The sequence below is a fragment of the Sander vitreus genome, chromosome 9, assembly GCF_031162955.1.
Source record: "Sander vitreus isolate 19-12246 chromosome 9, sanVit1, whole genome shotgun sequence".
In the NCBI taxonomy this organism is placed as follows: domain Eukaryota; kingdom Metazoa; phylum Chordata; class Actinopteri; order Perciformes; family Percidae; genus Sander; species Sander vitreus.
Window position 1 is genome coordinate 33679056 of NC_135863.1, and position 26231 is coordinate 33705286.

The 26231-nt window shown below is 43.3% G+C and overlaps 1 protein-coding gene across 7 annotated transcripts in view; it reads right to left on the bottom strand.

Annotated features, from left to right (window-relative positions):
• Positions 1–207: 207 nt before the first annotated feature.
• Positions 208–26231, bottom strand: part of lpp (LIM domain containing preferred translocation partner in lipoma) — a 192122-nt gene continuing 166098 nt past the window's right edge. For all 7 annotated transcript variants that reach the window (XM_078259864.1, XM_078259861.1, XM_078259863.1 and 4 more), the window contains 3 exons: positions 8387–8565; positions 2898–3018; positions 208–898 (listed from right to left, as the gene is read on the bottom strand). In XM_078259864.1, coding sequence (XP_078115990.1) covers positions 770–898; positions 2898–3018; positions 8387–8565 — 429 coding nt within the window. In that variant the 3' untranslated portion in view covers positions 208–769. The remainder of the gene's footprint in view (positions 899–2897; positions 3019–8386; positions 8566–26231) is intronic.

Genomic DNA, 26231 nt, shown 5'->3' on the forward strand with positions numbered 1-26231 from the left:
TGGGTCTGGGAGTGATTTTAAGCAATAGTTTGACATTTTGGGAAATATGCTTATTTGCTTTGTCGAGAGTTAGATGAGGAGATTGATTCCACTTTTATATCTGTACAGTCAATCTTAAACTTAGCTTAGCATAAAGACTGGAAACATAGGGAAACAGCTAGCCTGGCTCTGTCAGAGGTAACACCTCTAAAACTCACTAACACACACTTTTTATCTGTACAAAAACAGAAGTTTCAAAGTGACAAGTTGCAGCTTTAATTTACTACTTCTTGGCCAGAAGCCGGCCGTAACCTCTGTGAAACCACAAATGAGATTCAACATGTTAATTGGTGAGCTTTTAGGGTACAGTTGAGTGGATTTCTTTGAAAACTTTGGACAGAGCCAGGCCAGCTGTTTCCAGCACCTACGGCTTCATATTCAGCATACTAACATGAAAGTGGCTTCGATCTTCTCATCTAATAAAGTGTACAGTGTAAGCACATTTCCCAAAAATGTTCAACTATTCCTTTAACACAGTTAAGAAACACACAGCCTCTTCTGCTGTGAGTGTACCGAGTCGTTAGAAACATATGTGCAGGTGAACACGTGATGCTTTTTCTTGTTAATGAAAGTGAATATATATAGAGGGATATTTATATGTATATATGCTGAGGAATGCAGGCTTCTGTGATCAGTATGTTTGCGAGAGAGAGAAAGATAGAGGGGGAGGCAGAAAGAGAGCGAGCGAGCGTTGGGTTATCACAGTGGAGGTGACCGGGCTACGGGCGGTTCAGAGGTCGGTGGTGGCCTTGGCGGTGAGGTCCTGGATGCGGCTGGTGTTACAGTTTTTGCAGAGGACGTGTCCGTCCAGAGGGTAGCAGCCCTGGTTATCCCCCTCTGAGAGCAGAGAGCCACAGTCCTGCAAGACACAGACACTCCGTTAGTCCACCGACACAAACCCAGTCATTAGCCACGCTCAGCCATCACTGTGCTCGCACCCTGAATCAGACATTTGCCGCTTTTAAAAACTCAGCCAGTGTTAAGTTACAGGACGCTCTCTGCAGAAAAGAAGTGTTATGGTTTTCTACCAGCCGGTGAGTCTGGAGGGGTACCAACTGGTCATTACTGGGTAACAGTCTCTCTCTTCACACCAAGGGTTTGAACTGTGTTTTTCAAAGTCCCAACAACTCCAACAGAGTAATCTTCTTCTCTCTAGCTGATTATTCACATCAATTTTAGGAGTCACATTCTCCCAATTACATTTTCATTCATATCATATCCATGCCATATCCTATCCATGCCAGATACATATTTAATCAATATTTAGGTAAATTTAAGTATCAGATCGGACTCAGTAGATAGACTACAATAAGGTAAACATTATAACTGCTAAACATCAGCATGTTAGCATTGTCATAATAAGCATGTTAGATTAGTTGTCAACTATTAAATTAATCACCAACTATTTTGATAATCGATTAATCAGTTTGAGTAATTTATTTTGAAAAAAACAACATTATTTCTCTGATGTCAGCTTGTTAAATGTGAATATGTTCTGGTTTCTTCTCTCCTCTGTGACAGGAAACTGAATATCTTTGAGTTGTGGACAAAACAAGATATTTGAGGACGTCATCTTGGGCTTTAGGAACACTGATCGACATTTTCTTTTTACCATTTTCTGACATTTAATCGAGAAAATAATCGACGGATTTATCGTCAATGAAAATAATCCTTAGTTGCAGCCCTCTTCCGGTACTCTGGTGATAGGCTAAGTCAACATTAATGTAAAGGACATTCGTTTATATGTAAATGTTCCGCACTCTAGCTTTAAATATATGTATGTGTGTGTTTATCGACCTTGCTAACTCTACTGTAGCTTGTCTATAATATTTCATATATGCGTTTTCTCTACTAAGGCCCTCTTTATAGAGGCATATTTTGTCCTCAAAAAGTAACAGTAACTAAAAAAAACATGTTCAAGCTCTTCTCTGATTGGGTCAGTCTGGGAGTAGAGTGACTCTTAATGATCAATAAAAAGATCACAAATACTACCTGAGTGATGATTGTTAATGTCTGTTGCTCTGCTCTGTGGTGTTTACATCTCTTAGATCCAAGTGTTGCTCTATTAAAGTGCTGTGTGTGGATCTTCAGTCTGACTCCAGCCTTCAGTTTGTTTTCTGATCTTGTGTCTGTAAAACAGTGTGTGCTCTACACTCTTCTTACAGCGTAATAACCACACACACCATGTGGACAATTGGAAATACAGGCAAATACAGACACACATTGTTTTGGCATTATTTTCTCTGTGCTACTGGGTTACACAATATCTCTCTCTCACTCAGACAGACAGACAGACAGACAGACAGACAGACAGACAGACACACACACACACACACACACACACACACACACACACACACACACTCTCTCTCTCACTCTCTCTCTCTCTCGGAGACTTACAAATCCATCTACTCATGTCTCCCTGGTGACAGAATTCTTCTCTTGTTGAGCCCCTTCAGCTGAACTAATCTGCTTTTCTTTTCTTTGACCTTTCTGTCTGCCAAACACTCTGTGTACACTCACACTGGCACTGCTCTTTGACAATGTGACACGTTACTTCTCCTTTTGCCGGGCACGTAATGTCTCAGCGCTGCTTATCAGCCGGCGAGCGGCGGTGGACAGATTGGTTACTATGTAAGTCCGTGAACTTTGCAGAGGAGAGATGGAAAGTTATTTCGAGGCAGGTAAGAGAGAGGGATGATTCAGTCTCGCTGAAAAGGTGACTCGGGGGACTGGCATGCACGATATGCCTCATACCATAATGACATGTCATCTGGAGCTGTGCAACACGGTACATAACCAGCAGTACTAATTATAGAGCTTCCATAGCAGAGGAGATAGACACATAGAGAGCATACCTCACAGCGGTAACACTGCACGTGGAAGTCACGGTCCAGGGCCACGATACGGACGGTCTCCTCCTGGCCCGGCGCTGGCATTATAGGCTCGGAACACACGCAGCAGCGCGGGGCAAACTTCCTGTCAAACACAACCAGGAATAACAGGAATTAGAACAATCGCAACAATAGAAAATATGACACAATGTGACATCTACTAACACAATTTGTAAAAAAAAAACTTTCGTGATCCATCGTCATTCACTATTTTTTAAGTTTTTTTGATTTTGAGACAGACTTAAACTAACAATGACTTCCATTATTGAATTTATCTGCCTGATACTTTAATCGGTTAATCGTTTGGTTTATAAAATGTTGGAAAATTGTCAAATATTCCCATCAGAGCTCAAGCTGACGTGTTTACGTTGCTTGACTTGTCTAACCAACAGTGTAAAACCCCAAATATGTTTAATTAATAATATAATAACAATAAAAACACAGAAAACAAAAAAATCCTTATAATTAAGAAGCTGGAATAAGAGAAGGTGCGTCATTTTAAAATCTTTATTAATGACTTGAACAATTAATCAACTATCAAAACAGTTTCCAAATAATTTTATGTCAATTGACTAGTTCAGCATGTCCCAAACTTTTTGGCTTATGATCCCTTAAAGTCATCTTTCTATCCATTATCATGTCTACTTGTTGTGACCAGTTCAACCATCCTTTGTTTTATTTAAAACTATTTAAAGAAATGAGCCAGTAATAACAGCATTAGTTAGTTTGTTCTGCTCAGATTTATCTTGTGACCCCTGTGGGAGTCCCAACACTAAGCCTGGGACTAATCGCTCCATTGACACAAGAGTAAAAATAGCATATATTATAGAATAGAATGCCTTTATATATGTATCATTAAAAACGTACAACGAAATTCAGAGTGCTAATTCTGTAAGGTGCAGCTAGTTAAACAAAACAAGAAAATGATTATGAACAATAGTGTGAACACATTACGAAACAATTATTCAGATTTTCCTTAGTTTAATTATTGATTAACTCAACCATTGAAGTGCTGCTTTAAGCTAAATTTGCACTTCTCTGAAACAGTTAATAGAAATAGAATATTTGAGGAAGAAGCTAAACATAGCAGGACTTTGAATATCAGAACTGACTTTCCTAGTAAAATATTTAATATTTCACATCAGTAAGTCTGGAAATGCTTTCAATAGAAAGAGGTATATCTAACAGTAGGGTCAATGAGGATATGAAAAGCACGCTGAGACTTCAGGTCATGTCAGGTGACTGAAGGCCGGTGGATAGTGACTGAATGCCTGGGAATTAAGAAGTGAAAGGGCTTTATGGAAGCACGGCTGAGGCCCAAACATGACTATTCCTCGACACAAAGGGCTGTGCTGTTCAGGTCACACTTGTCAGGTGGAATTAAACAACGGGCCAGTGCAACTACTCCACCGAGCTAAAGCTGTGCACTCACACCAAGAGCCAGCTGTTTACTTCCGTTTCCCTTCTGGTTACTGAGTCAAGGAACATTTCTGGTAAGGTGGCGGTTACGCAATGGGTAGAGTGCGACACAATGACAGGAATTAACTATTAAATTCATAAGGTCATTAGGCTTGTGACATTGCCCGCAATATTTTCTGAAAGGGAAGCACTGAGGTCTCTTGGATAGATTCGGCTTACAGAGACTGCAGCTGAATTTCTCAGGTCAGTCAAGGATTTTAAAGCAGCATTATTTGTTTTTTAGCCACTTGGGGGCAGTGGAACAAGCTGTAAACCCCACACTGACATACAGTATGCTAGTTTCCTGTCTTACCCCTAGATTCCACTATACGTGTGTGCGCTGCGTTCCGGCGGCACAACAACCGGCTCCAGCAATCAGGTGATTCCACCAGCTGCGACGTAGCGTGATGTAGAAGCGTTTCAAAAGAGGCTCTCTGCCTAAAATATGCACCAGGTCTATTTTTGACGGAGCCGCGGGGTGTTCAACAGGCCGGAAGGCAGGAAGTGGAAGGGCTAGAGCAGGGGTGTCAAACATATGGTCTGTGGGCCAGAACCGGCCCGCCAAAGGATGAATTTGCAAAGTGTGAAAACTGAAGAGAAGCAATTAATTCCAATTCCAAATTTACGACTTTAATCTCATAGAATATCTGAGTTATTTTTCCGTGCATTTACAACTTTAATCTTAGAAATTTTGATTCCCCTCTCTTGGGTCTGTGACATTTTTATTCCTATGGCCATAAAGCCGGCTCCGGGAACCATCACCTTATCGTGGTGGAGAGGTTTGTGTGTCCCTATGAACCTGAGGGCTGTGTTGTCTGGAGCTTTGTGCTCCTGGTAGGGTCTCCCAAGGCAAAGTGGTCTCAGGTGAGGGGCCAGACAAAGAATGGTTCAAAAATCCTATGAAACATCGAGGAAGGGATGAAGTGACCCTGCCCGGAGGAAGCCCGGGGCCCCCCGTCTGGAGCCAGGCCCAGATGGAGGGCTCGTCAGCGAGCGTCTGGTGGCCGGGTTTGCCACGGAGCCCGGCCGGGCACAGCCCGAAAAAGCTACGTGGCGGACATCTCTCCATCCCATGGGCCCACCACCTGTGGGAGGAACCGCTGGGGTCGGGTGCGCTGCCACATGGGTGGCAGTGAAGGTCAGGGGCCTCGACGGACCAGACCCGGGCAGCAGAGGCTGGCTCTGGGGGACGTGGAATGTCACCTCTCTGTGGGGGAAGGAGCCGGAACTTGTGCGGGAGGTGGAGCGCTACCGGTTAGATCTGGTGGGGCTTACCTCTACGCACAGTCTTGGTTCTGGAACCATACTCCTGGATAGGGGTTGGACTCTTTTCTTCTCCGGAGTTGCCCAGGGTGTGAGGCGCCGGGCGGGTGTGGGGATACTCACAAGCCCCCGGCTGAGCGCCGCTACATTGGAGTTTAACCCGGTGGACGAGAGGGTCGCTCTCCCTACGCCTGCGGGTTGTGGGGGGGAAAACTCTGACTGTTGTTTGTGCATATGCACCGAACAAGAGTTCGGAGTATTCGGCCTTCTTGGAGACCTTGAGTGGAGTCCTGCATGGGGCTCCAGTCGGGGACTCCATAGTTCTGCTGGGGGGACTTCAACACGCACGTGGGTAATGATGGAGACACATGGAGAGGCGTGATTGGGAGGAACGGCCTCCCTGATCTAAACCAGAGTGGTTGTTTGTTGTTGGACTTCTGTGCTAGTCATGGATTGTCTATAATCGAACACCATGTTCGAACATAGGGATGCTCATAAGTGTACTTGGTACCAGAGCACCCTAGGCCAAAGGTCAATGATCGATTTTATAATCGTTTCATCTGATCTGAGGCCGTATGTTTTGGACACTCGGGTGAAGAGAGGGGCGGAGCTGTCAACCGATCACCATCTGGTGGTGAGTTGGGTCAGGGGGTGGGGGAAGACTCTGGACAGACCTGGTAAGCCCAAACGGGTAGTGCGGGTAAATTGGGAACGTCTGGAGGAGGCCCCTGTCCGACAGACTTTCAACTCACACCTCCGGCGGAGCTTTTCGTGCATCCCTGTGGAGGCTGGGGGCATTGAACCCGAGTGGACAATGTTCAAAGTTTCCATTGCTGAAGCTGCGGTGAGGAGCTGTGGTCTTAGGGTGCCTCAAGGGGCGGTAACCCACGAACACCGTGGTGGACACCGGTGGTCAGGGAAGCCGTCCGACTGAAGAAGGAGTCTTTCCGGGATATGTTATCCCAGACGACTCGGAGGCAGTTGCAAGGTACCGAAGGGCTCGAAGGGCTGCAGCCTCTGCCGTGAAAGAGGCAAAGCAGCGTGTGTGGGAGAAGTTCGGAGAAGACATGGAGAAGGACTTTCGGTCGGCACCAAGGTACTTCTGGAAAACCGTTCGCCACCTACCTTGGGGTCTTGTTCGCGAGTGAGGGGACAATGGAGCGGGAGATTGGTCGGAGAATCGGCACAGCAGGTGCGGTATTACATTCAATTTATCGCACCGTTGTGATAAAGCAGTTACACACCAACCCAATAATCGTCCGTTGGACTGTCTGGCGAGGTCAGTGACTCAGTCTGTTCGGTGTGCTCCGTGCCGTTGTCCGTTGGAGGAGCTGTCGGCCTTCAATTTGGCTGACCTGACATGTTCAGTTGGAGACAGGGCAGTCGGGACTCACCTGGAAATGGCGAGCGGGATGAGCGTGACTAGAGTCTCTCAAAATCTGACGAAAATCTTTTAAACTGACCTTTGTCGATCGGAAATGAAGACAGATTCAGCAACTGCATGGCCTATTTCTCTCTTAAAATGTTTTCAGAAACACGTTACGGTGAACTATTTTAGTACAATATGAGATCGGATTCTGAATGAGTCGCCAGTAATGGCCGTTCGAAAAATCCAAAATCCGGAAGCAGCAGCCAGATCCATGTGACGTGTTCGTCCAATCAGCTGCCTTTAGATCACTGTCAGAGCAGAACTTGCGTTTGCCAACATCAAGCTGACAACAAAACTCTGTGGCAGATAAAGTTTCTGATCTTTCTGGAGTGGTTTACTTGTCTGGCTCACTTGAGATCAAATTAGGGGGATGTGGGCCATGAACTAAAATGAGTTTGACACCCCTGGGCTAGAGCATCCGGTCAATTTTCAAAATGAACAGCCTGTGCAGACTCCTGATCATATCTCACGTCACTACACTATTGACTATTAACTAAAACAGCCACAAATCTTTGATCCATAACTGGAATAAATGAAAGAAACCATTTAACTATGTAGACTACTTACTTTTATGGTAGAACCAAAAATATCCAAGAAAAAAAAAGACCAAAAGAACGGAATCTGCGAGGTGGGCCTGCAAAACTCACGCTCTGCTTCTAAGACGCTCCCAGGGCGGTATGACGCACGGCGTCCCAGGGCGGTACGAAGTATGGCGCACGATGGAACAAAACCACAGCACAGTCGGAACGCGCATCCATGCCTGGTGGAATTTCGGGTGTGTGTGGCGTAAAACTACTAGCCTGGACAAACAATATTAAGGCATTTTTTGGATTGGATAAAACAGCGAGCAGCTTGCTAGCTAACAACATACAATATATACAGTACTGCAAATAATTCATTTTTAAATGTATTTCAAGGTTTTGAAATTGGAAAAGGAAAGTGGACGTATATCACTCCTGGCTAATGTCATCAAATATTAACACTTTATTAACTCCACCAACTCCTGAGGGAAATATCTGGCTCTTAAGTTGCTAAATGCTCCACTGTGTTCACCAGGTAGCCTAGTTGCTAACTTTGTCTGTCTGCAATTTGATCCAGGCAGGGAGTGTACAGTACAGAGTTTTTTCGCTGCCTGAGACAGTAAAGATGCATTTCATAAAACAAATACAAAACGCTGAAAAACGTTATGAAGAGCTGAGGGGGACTGCAGAGTTTGGTGGTAGTTCTCTGTGGGTTTGTGCACACATAACATCCACTGTCAGAACCATTTATTTTAAACCTGATAAGAACAGAAACAACATACTTGTGAAAGTCCTCGATGCAGTGGATGTGGTTGGAAGCGTCCACGGTGAAAGGGATGCCGTCCAGGCTGCGGTGGCACACCACGCAGGTGAAGCAGTGAGGGTGGTAGGCTTTCCCTGTAGCCCGCAGGATGCGCTCCATGATGGGCTTACTGCAGATGGTGCAGGTCTCAAGGGTGTTCTGTCGACACAAACACACAAACCCACAGACACCCACGTGATTACACAACAAACCTGATGATTAATGTAGTGTTTCTGATGATTCATTTCCAAAAGCCCTTTTGAGTGCTTGTTTTTAATTAGCACGTCTGCTAACATATTGTAACGATTTTTTCCTGCATCTTTCCAGGTTTAAGCTTGTGGTTTTTCAGCTTCCTATCGCCAGTGGTACCCTACAGGAGGCTCGGCTCCTGTTTATGCCCATGCAACAAATAAATCCACACTCAGGACCTTTAGCTCGGCTGTCCTCGAATGCCTCTGAAGCTGAAGGAATCTGATTAGCACTCCTCTCGAAACACAAACACAGTCATTTTTCAGCTGCCCTCGCCCACACTTCATCCTCACATAATGCAAGAGTGTGAGCAGTAAATATTTCCACTTTGTGATGACTGCAGGTTTTTTGCAGCCAAGCGACTGGGCAGGCGGCCCGCGGGGGGACAAGGCGGCCGCCTGCCTCTGACTTATCTGTGGCATCTCTCTTCTTAATATCTGCCGGGAGACGCCATTTGTTATTTCAATATTTCATAAATAACGACCGCCTCTCTAAACAGCGATGCAATTACTGGGGATGGATATATCATGTGAGGGTGTTCAATGTGCGGCCTGATGTGGCTGTATGAGAGCTGATGGGCCCCGCTGTCGCTGCTTCTCGCTCAGGCATTTCCTGGATCTTTGTGTCTCTCTCTCTACTCTCCCCCCTTTTTTCTGCGCTTGGCTGGGCTAAAGAGTGCACGCTTCAGCTGTTCCCATTGGCTCCCACTGTAGTGGCAAGCTGCCTCAGTGTTTCCAAACACAGCTCGGGGTGTGTAGCAACACTGTGCTGCGTCATCGGCTCCCTCACAGGAGCACCGCTGGGCCCTGCCGTTTAAAATGACACTTGTGTGACCGCTCGGCCGAGGTGAACTCCCAGCATTCCCCTGTCCGGCTGCAGAGCACATGCAGTGACATTTATAGTCTATATGCTAATGAGCAAAGCAGCTTTACAGGATGAGGGTCATTGAAACTACAATGTAAAAAATGTCCCTGACATGACACCGTGTGGTATCCGACTTCTCACAACGCCAATCATGTATCATCGGAGGGTAAAAGGGCAACACATGAGAGCAGCTGATGTATGACTCAAGGCTGTGAAAAGGTGGTTTGAAAAATGGCTGTTTCTTCAAAGCACTCCTGGTGAGGCATGATTTCATGAAAAGCAGACAAGCTCCGCATTCTTATTTGTCTTTTTTCGCCCTCCAAGACGGTAATAGAAATAAACATTATTCCCAGGGCAACATTTGTGTATAAACAATGTCCATATTGCAATCCTGCTTGATCCTGGAAGTGGAATGAAGCCTTTAATGAGCTCGCTGCACTGAGCCCTTGAGGTTTGCCTCACACACGCACACAGAGAGAGAGAGGTAGAGAGGGAGAGAGAGAGAGAGACAGAGAGAGAATATATTTGCAACCTGAGAATATGAGTAAGTTGCCGGGGCCAAACAGCACTAAACCATCCTCAACTCTTACTCATCTGTCTGCATTCCCACTTACTTATTCTCATCTGCCCTTCATGTGGGAATACCTTGCCCTTGTTGAGCTTAACTAGAGCATATGATTTCACAGCACACAGTTCCTCCGGGCCATTGTAATGAGTACAGTACTCAAAAGGCAAAAAATGTCTCTCTTTCTCTCCAATGGTAAGATTCTATGACCTCAATTCATTCATTCTGCTCAGCCTCTGTTGTTTTTCATTCTCGTAACTCCTTTTATTTGGTATTAGGTAACGTTTAGCAGGCCTGTTACACAAATGTGAATCTGATGTCAAAACAGAAAACGTACATGACTTTTGGTCTGTGTTTGGAACCGCCACAGATGGTTTAGAAAATTCGACATAAGTGACTTCATGCCCTCTCTGTCAGAAATCCAAGTCCTCTGCAGTTTGCCACTAGAGGGCTGTATATGTCTGCAGATGCCAGGGTTTTGCTTTTCCACTAAATGTGATGTATTCAAGCATATGTATTCTTTTTTTTTTTTTTCCTCTCATACATTTCTCTAAGTGTTTGCCCAGAAGGCTAAACAAATGTCTAGGCAGATGAGGTAAAGTGAATTTAGGTCAGACAGCCTCTTGCTGAACTGAAGGGTGAGTGGAGTGCATTACAGTCAATTGTGGCTCCTTTTCCTCATAGTTAGCCGTTAGCTTTTTGCTACAAAGTGCTATCATGGTCTCGCACCAGACACACTGATGCCCCGCGCAGTCCGGCCCAGCTTCCCACTATTTAGCAACGGGCTCCGCAAACAACGTTTGACACAGCTGTCTGTTGGAATGAAGAGTGTGATGGCAAACAAAGCATGTTAACAGGGAGTTAAGAGGTCCCATGTGCTCGGCTCTGAACATGAGACGCAGGCCTGACAGAGTGAGACAGAGAGCCAGAGATACAGAGTCAAACCACTTACATCACTTACTGGAATTTAAAATCTTCCATTTAAAGAAATGTTAATGGAGTGGGATCATTTGACTCATTTCTATAGTTATTTGTTTGCTATTTGTCACTTTATTGGATTAAATGATAATTTCTTCAGATTTAGATTTATTTTAAAGAGTATAGTACAAGTAAATTAGACACTAGTAAAAAATATTCCATAAAAACACAGATTCTATACTTGTGTGTAGTTAAACACATTACTTGAATAAATGACGTGATAAGAATTAGGGTTACAACTTTTTCATTTGCAGATCTTTTTCTTAATGAAATGAAATTATATTCCGTTTCCTACAATATACTGTAAGACAAGAAAAGCAGCAAATCCTCACACGTTAGCAGCTGGAACCATTAAAATGTTTGACATTTTTGCTTAAAAACAGACAATTACAACAAAAAAAAAATAGCCGCCAACTCATTGTATTTAAATTCTGCTGCAGTCTTAACTATTATATCAAAACTGTTCAACTACATGATATAAATCAATACCTGCATCACTGGTTCACATACTCAGGGGTCAATGATTCATTCACTCATTTAAATATTCAAAATGATTCAGTCTGTAGTTTGTACACAGCCACAGGTAAAACACACCTGGAACAAAGACATGTTTTCTTGGTTGCAGATGAGACAGTAAACAGTTGGAAATCTGCTGTGGCATATTGCTAACTTTAAGCTGTTTACCATCTCCGACGACCGTACCAACACAAATTTTACACCTATCTGTTCTTTTTTTCTTCTTCACATGGCCTAGTCGGGCTGACAGGAGGCAGGCAGGAGTTCAGTGAGACTGCACGCAATTTATGACCTGGCACGCTGAACTCTGAGTGGGCCAAATTTACAGATGATCTGATTCAGTGTGTGTGTGTCCAGACCCTCACAGAATGTGCTGGTCAGTGCCAGGCCATGCTGTGTGAATTAACTACACCCTACTGAAGGCAGCCCGGCCATATCTAACAAGAGCTTTTTGGAAAGAAAGGCCTGAGCTGCTGCTGCTGCGTTTGCTTTCCTCTGCAGTGAATACGAGACGCTGACTTGGTGGTGAGCTATGAGTCAAATCACTGACCCTATTCCTTCCTGAGGGAAGGTGTCTGCTGACTAAATGAACCTCGACAAGCAAGCTCGCTCCTTTTATTGCTTAATATGGGTCAATCAAGCAGGACAAGGGAAATAATCCTACAAATATATAATCATGTACTCAAGTATCTTCTTTTTTTAACAGGAAGTGCTATAAAATAAGAGAGGCAAGACATAGTATAGATGAAGGAACTATGACTCATAAAGAAAGTGAAAAAGTTACAAACTGCATGGTTCGACAAAAATAAGGTCACACTATAATGCATTGTTATTCAACACCACCAACTACGGCTCTAAAATATTGTTTTTTTGGTAAACAACAATTGTTAGAGAGAAAAAGTTTTGAAACATTTGAAATTGCAATACAGAGCGTGGGCAATACACATGCAACCGTGACGTAATGCATTGGTTTTTGGATTACCGTCATCTTGTTTTTTTTTTTAAACTGGATGTGACGGTATTTGGACGAGAGGGTGGCTGAATTTGGATGCCCATTTTTAATGATACGATGACAAAAAAAGGCATTTTATTCTATTCTAGCTGGGGAGGATGACACAGCCAAGCCAGTGTTGTTTATGGTTACTATGGTGCTGTGCTAAGTTAAATGCTAAAGGGGGAAAGTTTCTGATTTTCAACCGTTCTAAAGCGAGTCATCCAGTGGAGTTTTACACTACTGATTAAACAAATCAGAATTAACGTGTTAATGAGCGAGCTTTATCTTAATTCATTTTGCTACCTTCGGACAAGCTAGCTGTTTCTCCCTGTTTTCAGTCTTTAAGCTAAGCTAAGATAACCGGCTGTGGGCTGTGAATTATGAGAGCGGTATCAATCTTCTCATCCAACTCTCAGCGAGAAAGTGGAGAGCATATTTCCCCAAGTGTCGAAATATTCCTTTAAATATGGTGCTCTGACAGTCTCAGCAGTAACAAAAGCTCATGCATTTAACACAGGTCATATTTATTTCGTTGCTATTTTATTGGATTGCATTTGATTTGAAGGCTTATTTTGTCCATGCTATAAAAACCCTACACATTCCATCTTCTAAAGTGACACCTGCTGCTCACTGACCATAAAGAAGACTACTCAACCTTCAATTAGATGGCTGAAATACACTAGGGTTGTTTTACTCATTTCCAATGTCCACAAATGTATTAACAAAGCCATCCCATGTAATGTACCACTCACTTACAGTGGGGCAAAAAAGTATTTAGTCAGCCACCAATTGTGCAAGTTCTCCCACTTAAAAAGATGAGAGAGGCCTGTAATTTTCATCATAGGTACACTTCAACTATGAGAGACAAAATGAGAAAAAAAACCCAGAAAATCACATTGTAGGATTTTTTATGAATTTATTTGCAAATTATGGTGGAAAATAAGTATTTGGTCAATAACAAAAGTTCATCTCAATACTTTGTTATATACCCTTTGTTGGCAATGACAGAGGTCAAACGTTTTCACAAGGTTTTCACATACTGTTGCTGGTATTTTGGCTGAAAGACCCAGCCACGTTTCATCTTCAATGCCCTTGCTGATGGAAGGAGGTTTTCACTCAAAATCTCACGATACATGGCCCCATTCATTCTTTCCTTTACACGGATCAGTTGTCCTGGTCCCTTTGCAGAAAAACAGCCCCACAGCATGATGTTTCTACCCCCATGCTTCACAGTAGGTATGGTGTTCTTTGGATGCAACTCAGCATTCTTTCCCCTCCAAACACGACGAGTTGAGTTTTTACCAAAAAGTTCTATTTTGGTTTCATCTGACCATATGACATTCTCTCAATCCTCTTCTGGATCATCCAAATGCTCTCTAGCAAACTCCAGACGGGCCTGGACATGTACTGGCTTAAGCAGGGGGACACGTCTGGCACTGCAGGATTTGAGTCCCTGGCGGCGTAGTGTGTTACTGATGGTGGCCTTTGTTACTTTGGTCCCAGCTCTCTGCAGGTCATTCACTAGGTCCCCACCGTGTGGTTCTGGGATTTTTGCTCACCGTTCTTGTGATCATTTTGACCCCACGGGGTGAGATCTTGCGTAGAGCCCCGGATCGAGGGAGATTATTAATGGTCTTGTATGTCTTCAATTTTCTTATAATTGCTCCCACAGTTGATTTCTTCACACCAAGCTGCTTACCTATTGCAGATTCAGTCTTCCCAGCCTGGTGCAGGTCTACAATTTTGTTTCTGGTGTCCTTTGACAGCTCTTTGGTTTTGGCCATAGTGGAGTTTGGAGTGTGACTGTTTGAGGTTGTGGACAGGTGTCTTTTATACTGATAACAAGTTCAAACAGGTGCCATTAATACAGGTAACAAGTGGAGGACAGAGGAGCCTCTTAAAGAAGAAGTTACAGGTCTGTGAGAGCCAGAAATCTTGCTTGTTTGTAGGTGACCAAATACTTATTTTCCCGAGGAATTTGCAAATAAATTCATTAAAAATCCTACTTTACTCCCACTTTTTTACCCCACTGTACAACTCCACATACTACGGCTGAATTACTCCACACCACGCTGGGAATGCAAAGCGAATGACTAGGTAAATGACTAAAAAGCTCTCAACAGTCTTCGGTTTACAGTAGATCTGTATGGCTCTTCTCCTAGCTGAAGCACTTAGGTACCTCACTCACAGCTGACTTGGCACCAGCTTCTGTTCATGCATATTTAAAAAACAGATTTGGCAAAACAGGCCGCATGTCAGTGTTTACAGACACTGATGCTGCTGTGTAGAATCCTAATTGTGAAGCACTGTTCCCAACTAAGTATTTCTGTCACAGGGATATTTGTAAAAAATGTAAAGTAATTAAGAGGTTTTGGGAGAGATACCTTGAGACAGTAGCAGAGAAGATTATTGAAGTTGGGGTTAAAGAAAAAAAAAAAAGTAGTTTTCCACATTCTTAGGCAAAATAATTGAGGTCTTGGCCCACGGAAAATGCTAGGAATCTGCTTTGGTTGAGGGAGGTTGGAGCTCATTAAATCTCCACACATTTGCAAAGGGATTGTGGGAGGGTTAGGGTCACCCTTCACTGATCTGTGGTCTGCTCAGGCTGCGGAGGTGCAGAGATCTGTGTGGAACTGTGTGTGTGTTTCCTTTTAGCTGGTCGGGCTCAGTGGTCAGGATCATCTCTCACCTCATCCTGCTAAGGTTAACAATGAGCCACCCCCTGCCATTTCCCCTCCCTGCGGCCAAACTCCCCCCCCCCGACATGATCCTATCCCCAGCTTTCCAGTGGCCAGCGCTGCCTGGCATCCTGACTCTGTCCATCTGTCTGTGCAGTGTGTGAGCATCAGGCCCACAGTCTGAGCATATGAAGATATGCTAACACGACTTGACTCATTTACAAAATCCTGTCGTTTTTAAGTGTGTTATGTAAATCACCTACTCGTATCTTTTTCCTGCTGTCTGGATACAGACGACTGAGGTGTGTGTTTACGTGTGGGTGTGAGTGAGCTTGTCACGCAATGGAAAGTGATTCTCCTAATGGTTTGCTAACTCAGAGGATCAGTGGCCTTGAAACTATCAGCTGTATAATTCACAGACGGAGCGTTTGTGACAATCATCTGTGTGCCAGTCAGGGCGAGTGCGCCGAGGTTGTCTCTGACCTGGAACAATGCAGGTCTACCCTGCTCAGCTCAGCCTGTCTGTCTGTCTGTGTGATGAACTCACACTGGGTTATGGATGACCAGCGCGTGCAGGAATGGGATGGCATCCTGTCAGAGCCTCCTATCCTGATTTGTTTTTTACATTTTGTTTATACCTCGGCCTGGACGCTTTATGGATCCTCTCAGCAGCGGCTGCTACGCCTGTGCAGGATCATTTTTTTCTTAAAAGATTACTGAACCCGATTATAAAAATAGTTGGCGATTAATTTAAAAGTTGACAACTAATCGATTAATCTTTGCAGTTCTAAACTGCACGTGTCAAATGAGATTCAAAGATTCATCCATTCTGTTACACTCAGCTGCACATCCTTATTTGTTCACACGCATTTCTTATTGAAGCTAAGTGATAATATCTGGCTGCAACCAACGTGAAGGGACAGATCATGCCTTGCTCAGGCCTTTCTTCAAAGAATAAAAGGTGGCAGTGGGGGCCCTGATCTCTGTCTCCGGCTCAGGCAAAGTGGCCGGCCTGCCTGTCTGTCTCTCTGCCTTAAATTCTGCTCCGCAGCAGAATGTGACCCCTCTGGACTTTGGGCAATGTCTCCTGCTCTGGTTACAGAGAGAAACTGACAAAGACCCGGCAGTACTTCTCTCTCGCCATGAGTTAGAGTGACATTGTGGTGGGTCAGCACTGGGTCACGGATATTTTTCTCCTGCTCGCTCCTGGGGAGGGGTGAGGGGAGGGTCGGTCGGAAATGTGCTTAGACAAAAAACATGAGGAAGGTTTAGAGGGCCCAGTTTTTGGAAGCGCTCTGTCCTTTTTTCTCCAAACAGTGTATTCTAATAACAACACTCCTGCGTTTCATTTACTTGCTTGTAATGGATAGGACAGCTGCTCTTCCTGCAGTGCGGATCAGTAATAAGAAATAATGACCTGCTTGATTTTAGTGGGCTCACACCCACCATACAGCGGAATTATACACACACGTAATTGTCTTGGCAAGTTTGGAGACGTACTAAGATGTGAAATTCTATTCATGCAAGTGCTATCTAATTGGCTCACTCCTTTGAGGAATTAGACCGAGTTATTCACGTCTGAATATGCAGAACTCAATTAGAACTGTGCAAGGTAATGCAGCTATGAATATTTGATGACGAAGTCAGCAGAAAGCCAAGCCGCTGCATGTTCGCGAGCATGCCTCACACGTGAAAAGTGAAACCAAGCTGGGTGGGTGCATACCTGCCGCCGCTCAGTGTGTGCGCGACAGCAGCTCTCCCAGCGTAAGCAGCAGCTGTGCAGACATGCAGAGATGCCAACAGCGAGCTGCAGCATCACAACGGCGAGCATATGGGGGGCTTGAACTCACCACGCTGACTGCAAGCTTCTGGATCTGACTACCTGCATATCCATCACAGTAAAGTGACAGGTGTGTGGGTGGTGTGTGCAGTCATTTCCAGAGATGGGGACTCGAGTCTGAGACTCGGACTCGAGTCGCACTTAAGTTGCACAAACAGCTGACTTCAGATTTGACTCGGACTCGACCCAAAAGACTTCCGACTTGACTTGCGACTCGAACCAAAAGACTTCAGACTTGACTCGGACTCGAGCTTCGAGACTCGTCAACAACCTATTTTCATGCAATTATTGCTTTTTAAATCAAAATGTATTCATGTATTTCTATTTTCTTTTATTGGCGCATATACGGGGAAACGTATGACGAGCTGTGAGTCCCCTGCCCTTTGCCATAATGTGCAACGTAACGCATGCGCCTATGTGCGCGCACTCACATATCAAAAAATGCATTGCCGATGGCGACACCAAATCCTCCAGGAGTTGTGTCTTTTCTCATTAGTTTTGCTTTCAATAACTTGGTAAAGGTGGCAGTAAGAGAACAGCTACATGCAAGGTGTGTGGCACCAAGATAAATGATGCCGGATCAACAACGTCAGACTTCATCAGGCATCTGAAAACGCACCCAGATAGGTCAGTCACTCACGCACTAATGTGAAAGAGACGTTACATTTAGCATATATCGTCACAGGTAACAAGCTAACCATCGCTGAGTGTTGTGCTAATGCTGGGAACAGGCACATTGTATCTTATAGTTAGTAGTTGCTGAGGCTAAGAAATCCATGGCGCACAGGAGGCGGGACGCACGGATCCATCTCCCCAGGAACAAACGCTGTGTCGGGGGGGGCAAGCTCATGTGATGCGTAATTGATCCCATGGATGATTTGTAGGCACAAGGTGTACCCGGTCCACCAAACACTGGGCCGTCTTGACTGTCTTAATTCTGCACATATTTCTGTTACTGTAGTCCTATTTACTATTTCATTATTTCATCCATGCGTGGCGCAGCGGATCCGTGTCACCTGGCGTGGAGACGCTGGCCTCTCTAACCTCTCCTCCTCTGAGTCGGGTCTCCCTCGCGCTGGACTCAGTTTCACTGAGCCTACTAACACTTAGAAAATAAATGGCATTACATCAGTGAGTTCATACTGCTTATTGTGCTTAATTTGGACTGACACTAAGATGCATGTTGTTCTGTAACTGATGTGGTGCTGCCACTTTTCTCTTGATTTCCACTTCGACATTAGACATTTTTTTGAGTGAAAGAGACGTTACATTTAGCATATATCGTCACAGGTAACAAGCTAACCATCGCAAAGTGTTGTGCTAATGCTGGGAACATGCAAATTGTATCTTTATAGTTGTATCCATATGATGTGACAGACTTAGGTTCATATTTCACCAGGTCCGAGGTCTAGAGGGATGTGTTAACCATAAAGTTCTCCTACAGCTGATGTTGATAGTGTACTGTCTGGATGGAGCTACAGGACATGTTTTGAATTCATAAGATTTAACAATACAGTGTTAGGGACAGATCAGATGGCCAGAGACTTGACTTGGACTTGCCCCTCAAAGACTTGAGACTTGACTTGGACTCGAGCTCAAAGACTTGAGACTTGACTTGGACTTGAGCTCAAAGACTTGAGACTTGACTTGGACTTGCAAAAAATGACTTGTGAACATCTCTGGTCATTTCTAATTAGAGCAACATTACTGTCAGAGAAGCAACAATACAAATGTTCTTTCTCTGTGTTGAACTGTTTACATCTCTGTGACTGGATGTGAGAGGAGAGATCCGCCTGTGATTGGATGTATTGTATGGTGAATCCCCTCTCTCAATGACAGCAGGGGCTTTAGGGGAGTTCCGGGGGGTATCCCATTTGTTAGGTGGGAGAGTAGTTTGGTTGTGCTGTGGAGGACATCCACTACCAGGAGCCCCAATACAGCTGGCACCATGCCTGTCATCTCTGGGTGCTGTGCCACCCCCAGGAAACTTTGTTATCTTGATTTTATGAGGACGGTGCGTTTGTACTCACTTGTAAAATTCAGTAAACAACTAGAGCAGTGGCTCCCAACCGTTATGTCTATCTATATCAGACAGACTAGGTAAATACAAGCTGGACAATTGCCCTATTAACTTACTCCAGGTTGAAAAAAACGGTAGTTACCCTTTAAGGTGTTAACTGACTCCGCGTGGTGGAGGTGTGTACTGTGCTGCAGCTTATTGTAGCTGGAGGCTCATTGGTTATTGTTACAATTAATTTACTAAACATCAGAATCACACCAATTTAGTCAATTCTATCTAAATGGTTACTTTCCACCTAAACATAAATATGTTGATATATTTTTTAATAAAATCAGAATTTCTAATTTTTCAAACTAGTTAAATTACTTACTGGTCACAATCTTCCCATATAGAGTACCTCCACCCAACTGCAGAAGCACCCCCTGCATGGAATACATTTTACATTTCTAAAGCAAAGTGCCCTTTGTTAAGAGTGATAAAAACAGGTTATCTGTTCAATGCTATTGAGTACAAGCAAGTATTTATATGCCAAACGTCAACCCATTTCCATCTTGTCTCAACATAGTATAGGAGCAGAGGTGCCCAGGATTCTTCCTGCACGTTCAAGTTTAACCAAATGCATGCCCAAAATCAATTATTGTAACCTTCTTTGGAAACAAGGTGGAATTGTTGTCTAGACTTTGAGAATCCGTTTTTTTTTTTTTTTTTTTTGGCTAGGACTGTTCCCATCATCAAAGCGGATTGTAAATGAGAGGGAAGTGCCAAGTCTCTGTCTTTTTTTAATCTCCAAATAAAAGTCATATAGTTCCTTCTTTGATTTTGCATTTACTGTATCACAAAATTGAGACACGGAGGAATACACTTAGTGTAACATTACTTTTTATTAAACCTATGTTACTAATAATAAACTGTATTATGTGAACCAATAGTGTGTTATGGGCTAATTACCATAAATAACCATGCATTACTTTGTTTGTGTTCAGGATAAGAAAGCCACTCAAAAAAGTATGCTTTTTACAAAATCCTGTAAATATGGAATATTGTGTCTAATTTACATGTTTGAAAAAACGTTGTAAATAATAATTGAAACATATAACCCTGATTTATAGTTACTTACAGTAAATTTTGGACAATTGAGCCCCACAGAGAAGATGATTTCTTCAAGAGAGAGTCCTTGCTGATAATAGAAATGTGTGGTAGAGCTTGTGGTGAATAAGTGGTTCTGTGTGTGAAAATTAATTACACAAAAAAAGAAGCAGCCCGATAGTTAAGTCATAAAAAAAAGACCACATGAATGGGCGAGCAGCGAGGCTCACATCACCACTTTCCAAGACAGACAAACAGACACAGAGGGTGAAAGCTCATCAGTCAATCACAAACGTTTCCTGGTGACTGGCAGGTCAGGGCTGCTGTGTGCCGCTCTTCCTTTACAATGGCAGAATGGAAAGTCTTTCGCAGAGTGTACCCAATGAGACCAAAGCCCATTCATTTGAAATAACACAGCCATAGTACAACACCAGATAATGAACGTAATTACATTCAAGCAACTTGGCGTCCGTGACCTTGGTGCTCTCTGAAATTCTGTCAAAAGAGGCAGAAATAGATTAAGGTTTTTGTGTGGGCAAATCCCTATCTTTTTTATTACTTCTCTTTCAATATGAAGCTGGGCTCCTGGCGTGACCTTGTGTTACTTACATCTGTCTCATTGCAGTACACTTAAACCGGCTGCACTTTGGATGATCTATATTCATGGGAAGTGGTAGTATAAACAGGACAGTGGGGATGTGATTCTGCCTCAAAACAGGGAACTGAGCATTGTCTGCCACCCTTTTAACATTCACTGGTGTAAGTTAAGCAGATTGAATGAATCTGTTTACCAGCAAGGAACCTAAAGCAAAGGGCAGCTAAGGAACCGTTTAAAAGTTAATTAACTGGGCAAAAACCTTAATGTATGAATGCTGCAGAAACTGGAAGAACTGGACTGGTAACAACGCCGATATGGACGACATAGAATGGACTTAAGAACAGTAGGCACGGTACCCTGTGTAAGCAATTAACCTCAGTGACACTGAATCCCACTGCTGAACGTCTTCAAAGACCAGAGGAGCTACCAGACCCAAGAAGAGCTCTCAGCTCTGGTAACTAATAGACTCTCCTGGTTAAGAGCAGACTTCCTAAAGTGAAAGGAGACAGCACTATAATTTCAAATTGATGTGGTGTCATTTTGGCTTGACCTCTCTAAAAGGTATAATGACTGATAGAACATAATGACTTCATTTGCTTTTTTCATGTGAAGAAAATTGAGTATATAAATGCTGCCATATTTGCCTTTGGGTTAGTGCATATAGTAGGAAATAAGCTTCCATGAGTCGACATGTTAAATTTAACAAAAAAAATAGCATCAAGGTGCAAAGCAGACTAGGGTGGAATTACTCCGAACCATCACTTTAACAGCAGAGTTGTTCGCAGGTGTGTTCTTAGAACGATGAATCCCAATGTCTTCATAAATGTAAAGCTCGTGCCCGTGGCTCCTGTTTAGCATAGGTAAACGCCCCGTTAATTCCCATAAAAGGGCATGAGATGGCAGGGCCGTGTGCACACTTAGAGAAATGTCCAAAAGACGTGGTAAAGACGGTGGAGGCCTCGACTCGAAAAGAAAGAAAAACTTTAGTAATTCTGAAGTGGAGGTACTGCTGCAAGAAGTTAGCAAAAAACGATACATCATATTTAATATTTAGTAGTGTCAGCGGTGGATACAAAGCAGCAAATAAAACTGATGCATGGAATGCAGTTACTCATGCAGAGAACGCTGTATCTGGAGAAGGGCGCAGAACTGATGAAGTATATAGGCTTAGCACAATTCATACACAATGGCAATTCAAAGTGCTTTACAAATGAGTGAGTAAGTGTAGTGTGTATTTATTAAAACAAACAAACATATAATTATATGTTAATAAATGAAAACAATTAGTTACAAAATTATAAAGGACAGAAATATTACACTACTTATTTTACGCAAACATGTCAGCTCTCAATAGTGTGTAAGAGTGCTCTTGAGTGTGTGTAGATTCTGGTCTTACCTAAGAACAAATCCCAAATAAGAAAACATTGGTGAATGCCAGAATCTTCATGAAAACTGCGTAAGTGGGGTATAAGAACAAATTTGTTCTTAAGAACGTCAGGGGTGTAGTGTTGCTGGAGCGTGAAGTGAAGAAATAGAATATTCTTAGTTTGCATAATCCGGTTGAATTTATATTTATATTTTCTTTCCTTTACTGTGTTATATATCTTTTTTGTGCATGTTATAGGTTTACAAAGAGAAAAAGCCCAAAGTCCCCCCCAAAGGGACTTACCATGTCCAACAGAAATCACTGTTCACAAACTGCTCCAAACAGCTCTATTGTAGTCCAGCCTTTACTTCAGAGACAAACGTGGTCACTTTGGAACACACGTTATAATGCTCGCCTAGCTGCTAGCATGGCACGCCCTCAAACCAAACTAGTTAGAGCGGAGGCCCGAAGAGTGAAGATAGTTGTATCACCATGTCCAGGAGACATACATAAAACGTTACGTATGAAAGATGAATTTGTTAACATTTAAATAACTGACCACTCTGAAACGTCTTGCTCTGGTCTAGGTTGAGAAGCTTGTTGGGTTGTTCTGCCTGTGTTTCAGGATCAGACTCAGGTTCAAAACGTGAAAAACGTGATTATGCGATCGCATAATTCAATGCATAATCAGCCAAAGTCCGCATATTTATGCGGGGGCTGCATTTTTTTCAAACACGCCGCACTTTTGCCGCATAAATTGCCGATTTCCACACAAAATATGCGGGGCTTGCATGATTTCATAATCCCCGCATTTTCGTTGCAAAAAAGTCCCAAATATCTTAGCAGAAAGTTGAAAAATGTTGCGTTTACTTCACACTGGAGCAGCCGTTTCCCCCTGTTGCCATGGGAACGTTATGAAGTGACGTAATTACGCGACGTGAACATCATCTAAAAGCTGCAAACCCCGCGATGAAGACATGATGACACCACAGTTTTAAAAAGTTCCCGCAATTTCATCACATAAAATTGCATAAATATCCTGCATATTCCATCACATTCTTTAAGAAAACGTGCCACATAATCAAGGATTTTAGCCCAAAACAATCACAAAAAAACTCAGCATTTTTCTGGAAGGACTGACTAATGTATGTTAACTTTCCAGTGTATGAACAGTGGTTAAATAATGTTCAAAACGAACTACACTACACCCCTGAGTGTAATACTACAGGAAAAACTCGTTGAGCAGCTACCATGTCAGAAATACAACAAAAGAGCAACTGATGTATCGGTTTACAGAGCAGCCAAACCAAGAAGTCAGACAATAAAAATTAAAATCACTATCTAATTTCATGCTGCACACTGCGAGTAGCTGAAGGTGTGCAGCCGGTCGCCTGCAGCAATTTCTAAAACTCATCCAGTGCCAAACAAATGCAGTAAAATGATTGTTCTGCAGATGCATTTTAGATGAATAATAGCTGTCAGCACTAACCTCTGATATAAACACATTTACTTGTGACTGCTTCACAATAAAAGCATCCCCGTGTTTCGCCACTTCAATGCTCTTAATTTAACTAGCAGTGGTGTGAAACGCTGGCTTAGCATTATCAGTAACAGCGAGCCTGACATCCATGAGAAAGAAATTGGATTACATGAAGCATTGTTTTCTGTGAATCCCTGTACGAATCCAGCGCAAGAATGGCAGCCTCCGCCACTAACAATGAACAGGACTATATAGAGAAGTACAAATGTTGACTCAATAGTGCTAAAACAAATACAGACCATGAATACCATATTGACCTGAATATGAGAAAATGAATATACCTGAAAAAGTGAGGTTGTCCTATATTCGGGGTGTAGACTTTTAAACCACAATGACCGGAGCGGTCGATCAAATTCCCAACAGTCCCAAACAAAGCGGTTCAAAAGTAGGGCAAGTAAGCAAACAAATGAGAAGTTCTGATGCTAACTTGAAGATGATGGTGATTTAAAAGCAGAGTCGCCGAACAACTGCCAAGCAGCAAATAAATATAGTGTCACAGAATGTAATGTACGGAGATGGCGAGCCCAAAAAAGGCAGACTTCAAAATGCCAACAGTCAAGGAAAAGCAAACCGGTGTCCCCAAACCGGCTGCTTCTTTAAGACTGAGCGGAGGGTGTGTGAATATGTGAACAAAACACGGGTCTTATATTCAGGTCTGCACGGTAGTATGAAAAATGGGGTTTCATTTCATGTAGTCTACATCGACGACGTTTCATTTACGGGCTAGTTCTGGTGCCGCTGGAAATTCCGCTGGATGTCCCTCATTTTGGCTGGATGTCCGTCACCTTTCTTTGGCATTCTAACCTCTGGTGGATTTGTGAGGACTATGGTTAACTGCTCCTCAGATCTCTGCAGGGTAAATCCAGACAGCTAGCTAGACTATCTGTCCAATCTGAGTTTTCTGTTGCGCGACTAAAACTACTTTTGAACGTACACATGTTCCACCAAAACAAGTTCCTTCCTGAGACTATTTAGCAGAGGCACCGTGGCTCCGTCTGGCGCATAGCATCGCCCAAGACGATTGTGGTTGGTTTAAAGAAATGCCAATAAACCAGAGCACGTTATTCTCCCATCCAGAAAGGCTGTGTGGACTAGCCAGACACTCCTCCGCAGCGCTGTGGGGAAGGTCTGGCAATGCGAGACTACACTTCATGTAAATCCCAAGAAAATGATTCATAACTAACATTTCTATCATTACAACCACAGATAATGACTGCCCAGAAAAACTGGTCCAAGTGAAAACACAGCAAATACAAACTACAGAGCAGGACACTTAGCACATACCTGGACGTAATCGGAACACATCACGCTCTCTGTAGCTGGTGTATTCACACAAAAGCTGGCGCACTGAATGTGCTCCTGGCCTGTCAAATTACAGCACTTTTCCTCTAAAGTGGAGCACTCTTTCTTAAATGCATTACATACACCTCATATCTCTGCTCTCAGCAAGCTTTAAATGAGACTGTGTTCTACACGCACTTAAGAAAAGCCTCAAACCTTCAACTTTCTGCACCTCAATGTGCATTTAGCTGCAAGATAAACATTAAGTTAGAAATTGGTGGTTATCTACAAAGGTTTTGGGTCAGCACATGAAAACATACTGTTGATGTCATCCTAGATCTGGTTTCATTATTGGATCTCCAATTATGAGAGACCCAGCTACTAACATGCCTAGCTGTTATGGAAAATACTGTTGTTATATCATCCGACCCTACTGGGTTCCTCTCCAGTTTGTGAATTTCCAGTTGCCCTTTGATTAATTTGTTACAGTGTGCAGAAAACATCCAGTCAGCAATATGAATGAATGAATCTGCTGGAAAATATTTCACGAGAGCTTTCTTGGAAAACACTTAGTAGCACCAAAACTCCAAACTGCTGTCTCTCAGCAACAATGACGGACGGCTTGCTCGGCGGCGTTTGCACACGCACTCATACTTTAGGTCTCATCATGTGTGCAAACATTGAATGGGGGAAGCTGTGGGACACCTCAGGCTGGGGCCCGATGTTGTCACATTAACACGATTAGACGAAGCACTCCATGCAAAACGGGACGTAATTGAACGTCTGTAGAGTTTATCAACATGGTTGTGTATTCAAATAAGCAGCGACATTTGCTCTGTGGAGGCAAGCCACGGAAGTGCAGAAGGACAAAGGCTGATACTGCAGTGCAATCTGTGGGCCAGTGGTGTGACTGAGGTTGGTGAGACAGAGAGATAGCAGGTTGTAAAATCAGGAAGTAGACAGGTGATGATAACAGATGTGGGTGACTTCCTGCACATTACTAAAAGGAATTAACGGTGTCGAGACAAACCGTTTGAATGAGGCAAATCACCCAGCGGAAGAGACGGATCTCGCTAATACAAATGCCGGTATTGTTCCACAGAATATGTAAAGTCTGAGCCTAGATAAAAGGGGGCTGCTGATTGCTTACTTTGATACATGGCAGAAAACTTTAATGAATGGCAATCAGCGTGGTGTGCAAAATGTATTCCTGCAATTCCTGGTAAAGGGATTAATAGATTTTTGTATAA